This window comes from Capra hircus, chromosome 6 (assembly GCF_001704415.2).
Source record: "Capra hircus breed San Clemente chromosome 6, ASM170441v1, whole genome shotgun sequence".
Taxonomy (NCBI): domain Eukaryota; kingdom Metazoa; phylum Chordata; class Mammalia; order Artiodactyla; family Bovidae; genus Capra; species Capra hircus.
The window spans coordinates 114280289-114288282 of NC_030813.1; the positions used below are offsets into that span (position 1 = coordinate 114280289).

At 62.2% G+C, this 7994-nt stretch overlaps 1 protein-coding gene across 1 annotated transcript in view; it reads left to right on the forward strand.

Moving 5' to 3' along the window:
- SORCS2 (sortilin related VPS10 domain containing receptor 2) overlaps nt 1–5907 on the forward strand; it is a gene marked incomplete in the record, with an annotated part of 482914 nt that extends 477007 nt beyond the window's left edge. Inside the window, 2 exon segments of the mRNA XM_018049774.1 lie at nt 1532–1677; nt 3551–5907. Of these exon segments, the coding sequence (XP_017905263.1) occupies nt 1532–1677; nt 3551–3615 (211 nt within the window).

The following is a 7994-nucleotide window of genomic DNA, read 5'->3' on the forward strand; positions in this document are numbered from 1 at the left end:
TCGGACCTTAGTCGGGGCGAATTTGGGCTTCTCCCAGGGTAACCCACTCCAGTACGCCTGCCTGGAGGATCCCACAGACAGAGGAGCCTGGCGGGTTACAGCCCATAAGGTCGCAAAGAGTCGGACAAGACTGAAGTGACAGCACACAAATGAAGGGCTCCTGAGAACTGCAGGGTGGCAGGAGTTGCCCGGGCAGCAGAAGGCAGGCCTGGCAGGTCAGGCATGAAAGGGGCAGGGTTCTGGTCTCTGTAACTTGCCGTCTTCAGACCCCCCCGCTGGAGGCCCAGAGTGCAGCTCCCACAAGTTGCTCCAGGTTCACGGCGCCCAGTGTGAATGGCCCCGAAGGCAGCTTGTCTCCAGAGGAGCAGAGGTGGGGAAGGGAAGACCTTGAGCCCAGCCAGGAGCTGGCCCCAGGAAAGGCGAGGGCATGACCCCTGGGCTCCCCCAGCACTCTCAGGGCTTATTTCTGAATCAGTCATGGGAGGGTGGTTACCATGGAAACCGTGGACATAGCACAGTTCTGGGGGTGAGCGCGCCCCCAGAGCACTGGCGTCCACCTGGGGAAGAGAGCACAACAGGTAGGCAGAGATGCCACGTTTGTCCGGACGGTCTGAGCTTTGTGGGGAGCTGGACTTTCCTGGCTGGCGCAGCTGTCAGCCTGGGCTGGGCCTGCCTGCATAACAAGCAGCTCCTAAGTCTCAGAGGCTCTCAGTCACCGAGTGCTGTAGTCCCCTGGGGCCTGTCATGACCCAACCCACCCAGGGGCCTGAATGTGCATCCTGCCATCTCAGTATTTCCAGAGAACTGCTGCTGTTGGCGAACTGCCTTTGGTGGCTCTGAGGAAGCCCACCCTCCCACTGAGCCTCAGTTTCCTCATCTGTAAAGTGGAACCATGCACCCTTTGGAGTTTTGCCCCAACTAAGTGGGCGTCACACACGAAGGAGCCAGGCCCAGGGCCCTGAGCCTAGTCCCAGCTGAGGCAGAGGGGGGCTGTGCCCTCCATCTCCTTTCCCTCTGCCCTGGAAAGGATGGGCACTAGAGGATGCCCCAGGGCCTGGGCAGGGCTCGGCAAACACCTCTCGGAGCCTGTCAGCATCGCGTGCCTTGTGGAAACACACGCCTGCCGACCTGATCAGAACCTGGAGGTTATGGGTGACAGGGACCTGAAAGAGATAAAGAAACACCCTCTCCCTGCAGCACGCCTCAGGGGAGACAGATGGACGGTCCTCGCTGGGGCAGAGGCAAACCCAGAGCTGTGGGAGCTTACAGGAAGGAGGGCTTCCTGGACGAGGTGGCTTGGCCCAGAGGTGGTGCAGGGGGGCTTCCTGGAGGAGGTGGCATGGTGCAGAGGTGGCGCAGAGGTGGTGCAGGGGGGCTTCCTGGAGGAGGTGGCGTGGCGCAGAGGTGGCTCAAGAGGCAGACCCAGGAGCGATGAGAGCACTGCACAGAAGGGTGGGCTGGGGGCCTCCAGGGACAGGCGTCCCAGGCAGAGCCCTGATCTCCCTGCCCCCCCCACCCCCCCGCCTTGCAGGAAACGCCCTGGCAGGACCGTGTATGCCCAGATGCACAACGAGAAGGAGCAGGAAATGACGAGCCCCGTGAGCCACAGCCAGGGTGTGCGGAGCGCCACCCAGGGGGAGGAGTTCATAGAGGATGAGCTCCACCCACAGACTCTAGGTAACGCCCGCCCCCAACACCCCCTGCGCCAGAGCCCCTCCGCCACCACTGCCAGGCCTGGGGCCGGGCAGGCCCTACCCTGGGTCCTCTCCTTCTGACAGGTGATGGCAGGAGTCCCCCGGGGCTGCCAGTGGACTCGGACCCCAGACACCTGTCCCCACAGTCCCCTGAGGGGTGGGGCAGACAGGAGCGCGGGCTTCCATGGCAAAGCCGCCGTGTTCTGGGAGGTCCCGGGGTCCTCTCCCCGCAGTCACCCCCTCCCCGCTCCCGGCATCCCTCTCCTCACTGGGATGACGATGCCCTGGGCCGTGCGCACATGGACATCACCACCTGTGCACAGCCCTTTACAGTTTGCACAGCGTCTCTGTTTCGTGACCCCATTGCCTCCCCCCCGCCCCGTGGCCAGCGGGAGGACGGAGCAGCTGCCCACTTAGTGGCCTCCTCTGGGGATGGGGTCTGTGTTGACCTCTGGTTCTCTCCTGGGGCCTGAGCCGGCATTCATGGGCTGAGCCCCACCACCTCGAAGCTTCTGCCGGTGATAACGCAGCAGCCTGCTCAGCCCGCTGCACTGTCCACCCAGCGCCCGCCTGCGGCCTCTGCGCCGCAGAGACCAGGGAGGGGACAGCCTGGCTGTCACCGCTGCCCTTTGGTTCTGACTCTGTGGTTGAGGTGACCACGGTCTGTCCATCTTTGGGGGAGACACACAGTCTGATGGGACAGCAGGCCCCATCCCCACTCCCTCCTCAATCCATGGGGAGACTGAAGCCCGGGAGCCCTGAGTCCCGCCCGAATACTGGCGCCGCCCACCCGGCTGCGTGAGCGCTGAGTGCTCCAGGCCACGTGAATGCTGAGTGCTCCCAGCTGCAGGAGCGCCGAGTGCTCCAGCCAGCATCGCTTCCTCCATAGCCCAGCAGGGGCGCTCCTTTTCAGAGCTGAGACCTGGACTGGCCCCGGGCCAGGGCCACACAGCTGGTGGGGAAGGGGCTGGAGTCCAGGCCCTGGGGCCCCAGCTACCCCGACCCTTAACAGTCGCTCTGCACCCCACCTGCGCTGCACGCGCCGCCCCTGGGGTGCTGTGACGTCCCCAGTGGGGTCCGAGGAAGCTGCCACCTAGGGTGGGGGGGGTGTGTGTGTGTCATCGCTTCGCTTTTATCCCCTCAACCTGTATCTGCCCTGTCCCTGGGACTGTGGGAGGCGGAATCGCGGTCCCCACCTTTTAAACGGCTAGAAGTGAGGTTCAGAGAGGGGACGTCTCCCACCCAGGCGGCCCAGTGCACAGGTGGCTGACCTTGGACCCAAAGCCCCGGGCCGGCTCACGACCCCGTGGCCCCCAAGGCCCCGCTGGAACCTCTGGGCCGCTCAGTCTCGATGCGCCCGGGAGGTGGGGGCTCCAGGCAGCCAGCGGCCACGCCTCTGCTCCCCGGGGGTCTCAGGACGCGGCCCCGCCCGTGCGTTTCTGACGGTGCCCTGTGCCTTCTTCTCTCCCGCCGCCGCCCGGGGCCTCGCCGGGCCGCCCTGCAGCGGCCCCTGCCCGGGGGGGACAGAGCCCCGCCTACCTCCCCCTGCTGCCGATGCCGGGGCCGGCCCCCCTGCAGGTCAGTGGGGGCGGTGGGGGCGGGTGGCGGGCGCGGCCTCACCCCCGAGGCCCCCTGAGTCCACTGCTTTGCCGGCACCGGGAGACCCGCCCTCAGTCACCCGCCCACCCCACCGCCTCCGCACCCGCGTCCAGGCACGACCCGCACGGCGGGAGGAAGCTCGGGATGCCTGCACGTCGGCGGAGCCGCACGCACCTCGCCCGCACCGCGCACGCGCACCGCCGCCCCCGGCCCATGCCGCTGGGCCGGCCGCGCGCTCACGCCGGTCTCTCCTCCAGGGAACCACTCGGGCGTGGTCCTGAGCGTCAGCTCCCGGGAGATGCACAGCTACCTGGTGAGCTGAGGCCGCGGCGGCCGCGCCCGGAACGCTCTCCTCTCCGCCGCGTCATCCCCCGCGGAGGGCCCAGGACCACACGCGCCCCTCGGCACGGGGTGGGACCCGCACCCCCGCGGAGACCTCGGGAAAGCCTCCTCCTCCTCCCGCCGCGTCCACGCCAGCCTACAGCTGTTCCCGCTCCGTCCAGCTCAAGCCCGCCCCGCCCTGGCCCCCAACTCTGGACACTGTCAGCCCACACCCCGTCACTCCGGCGAGGAGGCCTGACTTATAGGCGAGGCCGGGCCCCCTGAGGCTGGGGGGTGAGCCTGCCGGACTCTCAGAAGCGCAGACCCCCCCTACCCAACCCCCTCCGCCTCCATCACCTGCACCGTGGGCTCCTGTCCCCCGGAGGAACACCGAGCCACCGCTTTTTTCCTCGGAACCCCCAGGAGGGCAGCTCCCACCGCTCACATGGCCGTCCCTCTGCGGGGGGTCTTGCACACCCCCTCCAGAATCTGGAAAGCCTGCTGCGGGCCCCGCCCCACCCCCGAGGCCGCCCGCCGTGCTCCCCTTCCTCTTTTTAACCTGCAGAGATAATGTAAATACCTCTCTAGGTAGCCATTTGCGGTTTTTTTGGGGGGAGGTTGTTCTCTTTATTGCCAAGCAGTAGCCCCCGTTCTTGGGAACCCCCTTGCCGAAAGCCCAGGAATTCTCCGCCCCCACTGGCAGCCTTCTCTCCTGCCCCCCGCCCCAAAAAAGCAAAGCTCCCCCAGCCCCGCCCTTCAAGGGCTCCAGCGCCCCCACCCCCGGCCGGCCCACGTGCAGGCTTCCTGCCCGGGATTGGCCTCGAGACAGATGCCCAGTGCTTTGCGATTCCTCATTCCTAGAGGGAGCCGCGCAGAGACCCAGGAACCAGGAGCAGTTAGAAAGACAGAGCGTGAAGGGCCGACAAGTGGTGCCCGCCTCGTCTTAAAGACAGAGCCGCTGAGGCCCGGAGAGGGAGTGGCTGCCCCAGGGTCACACACAGCAAGGGGTCACAGAGGTGCCCCGGGAGCCAGCCCCCCCCACCAGGGTCACGCGCAGCAAGGGGGCCACAGAGGTGCCCGGGAGCCAGCCCCCCTCCCCTCCCCCCACCGCTTCCGAGACAGTTCGACCCTCCTCGCTCACCGATGCCTAGAGTCAGGGACGCCAGGAGCATCTAGGGGCGGAGTTTCACCTTTTGCCTTGAAACTGGAAGTCAGCGTCCCATCCCCGCCCCCACCATGGGCTCTTCGTGGCCAGACCGTCCTCCCAGAGGTGGGGACACCCCAGATCCCAGGCTAGGACCCCGCTGGCCGCGAGGAGGAGTCCAGGATGAAGCCCGGGGCGGTGGGAAGACTTAGCCCGCTTCCGCAGAAAAGAAAGGCGGCCTGCGGAGGGTCATCCGCACCCCCAGAGCAGCTCCCACTCGCGGGAGGGGGGGACCCTGGTGTCCAACCCCATGTGTCGCAAATGGGGTCTGAGACCGGCTCAGAAGGGGTCACTGTAAGTCGCGCGGCGGGCGGCAGAGGCGCCCCTCCCCCCACTGCGGCCCACCCGGCTGAGCTGCGGGCCCCGCAGAGCTGGCCATGCCAGCCTCCTCCACACCCTCCTCGGGGAAGTGCGGGAGTTGTGGGGTGCTGCGGGGAGAGGCTGGGTTCTCGAGGTGTCTGCCTCCGCCAGCCTGTCTGCTATCTCCAAAGACCCCTTAGGGAATCCCGCGTCCTGCCATACACCCCCACCCGGCCTGTGAGCCTCACTGCAGGGTCAGGCACCTTCAGCGCCGGCCAGGTCCCAGGTCAAGGTCAGCAGGGAGCCCCTGGACGCAGCTCAGCAGTGCCTCTGGGCGACAACGCGCCTGTGACCTCCTGACCTCAGCTGCATTGTCTTGCTGATGGGATAGGGCTTCCCTTTAGCTATCTGTGTTCTCCTATTCTCTGTCATCATCCCTACGAAGAGCGTTTTGGGTGTGCGGACCCGAGAGCCTGGGAATAAGTTGGCATCTATAACCGAATACGTTTCCGTCCCCATAACCGTGTAGGTCCACACGTAGGTCTGGGTTTATCTGGTTCCACGTTTTGAGGTCCTGCGTCTTTGCCGTACAGGTATGCGCGGGCCCGCGGGGAAGAGCGGGCTGGGCTTGGACCGCTAACGACTCCTTCAGCTGGATCGAGCCCACACTTCTATATGCACATAACAGAGATGCGATAAATTCTTTCTTATTTTTCCTTTTTAAGAATCAATAAATCATTTGTGATGCTTTTAACAAAGATTAAATGCGTACGATCGGTGTTTGCCTTATTATGAAGCTGTTTGTCAACATTTCCGTAAACACACACCCAGGGCCCCAGGACTGTGGTGTCACGGAGGCTGGGGCAGGCCAGGGGTCCCTGCACTTTGCGGGGGAGGGTGCCGTGACATTGGCTATCTCGGCACGCCCTCACATGGGTCGCCTCACTTCTCCCCCAGCGGCCAGCGAGGGGCCCTGGAACATGCTCCGTTTGCCCAGTGAGGTGCAGAGGCCAGGGGTTGAGGCCTGGAGGTGCACCGCAGCTGAACGAAGCCCCTTGTCCCTGAAATGCCACCCACTTGTTTCTGAGGAGACTGAGGAGCCAGGAGTGGATAGAGGAAGCCCTGATGTGGTCAGATCACCACATCCATGCACATGCACACTCAGACACACTCACACAGACACACATTGATATGCTTGCACACAGAGACAACACACGCAGCTTTCACGCAGACTCACAGACACACCCCCTTCCTTCTGTGGACCACAGTACATGGAGTTCAGTGTCGTCCACATCCTCAAAGCCTTCTGGCCAGATCTCGTGCACCCTGGGACCAGGGCTGGACCCTAGGCTGGAGCCCTGAGTGAACAGGACACGCCCCTGGGGCCCAAAGGAGACCCCGGGCCTGTGGGGACACTGACGACGATTGCAGGGCCCAACCCGGAGGGGAGGGCCGGGGGCCCTGTGGGAGCCAGGTCTCTAGGACGAGGAAGAAGAGAACGTGTGGGAAGCAGGCCAGAGCCGGGGCCATGCAGGGCGGGGGAGCCGAGAGGAGTGTGTGTGTGTGTGTGTGTGAGAGTGTGTGCATGTGTATGTGTTTGCAGGCTAGGGCCGGGGCCATGCAGGGCAGGGGACTCCGAGAGGACTGTGTGTGTGTGTGTGTGTTTATGTGACTGTGTGTGTGTCTATGCACGTGAATGTCTGTATATGCCTGTATTTGTATGTGCATATATTTGTGTGTGTGCTTGTGTTTGCACTTCTTTGTGTCTGTGTCTGTGTGTATGCATGTGTGGGTCTGTGTGTATTTGTGTCTGTGTGTAGGCATGTGTGGGTCTCTGTGTGTATTGGTGTGTCTGTGTGTATGCATGTGTGAGTCTGTGTGTGTATTTGTATCTGTGTCTGTGTGTACGCATGTGTGGGTCTGTGCAGGTATTTGTGTCTGTGTGTGTGTATATGCATGTGTGGGTCTGTGTGTGTATTTATGTCTGTGTGTGTGTGTAGGCATGTGTCAGTCTGTGTGTGTATTTGTGTATGTGTCTGTGTGTAGGCATGTGTGGGTCTGTGCGTGTATTTGTGTCTGTGTGTGTGTATATGCATGTATGGGTCTGTGTGTGTATTTGTGTCTGTGTCTGTGTGTATGCATGTGTGGGTCCGTGTGTGTATCTGTGTCTGTGTGTATGCATGTGTGGGTCTGTGTATTTGTGTCTGTGTGTGTGTGTATGCATGTGTGGGTCAGAGTGTGTACTTGTGTCTGTGTCTGTGTGTATGCATGTGTGGGTCCGTGTGTGTATCTGTGTCTGTGTGTGTGTGTATGCATGTGTGGGTCCGTGTGTGTATCTGTGTCTCTGTGTGTGTGTATGCATGTGTGGGTCTGTGCGTGTATTTGTGTCTGTGTGTGTGTGTATGCATGTGTGGGTCTGTGTGTATTTGTGTCTGTGTGTGTGTGTATGCATGTGTGGGTCTGTGTGTATTTGTGTCTGTGTGTGTGTGTATGCATGTGTGGGTCTGTGTGTGTATCTGTGTGTGTGTGTATGCATGTGTGGGTCCATGTGTGTATTTGTGTCTGTGTGTGTGTATGCATGTGTGGGTCCATGTGTGTATTTGTGTCTGTGTGTGTGTATGCATGTGTGGGTCCGTGTGTGTATCTGTGTCTGTGTGTGTGTATGCATGTGTGGGTCTGTGTGTGTATCTGTGTGTGTGTGTATGCATGTGTGGGTCCGTGTGTGTATCTGTGTCTGTGTGTGTGTATGCATGTGTGGGTCTGTGTGTATATCTGTGTCTGTGTCTGTGTGTATGCATGTGTGGGTCCGTGTGTGTATCTGTGTCTGTGTGTGTGTATGCATGTGTGGGTCTGTGTGTATCTGTGTCTCTGTGTGT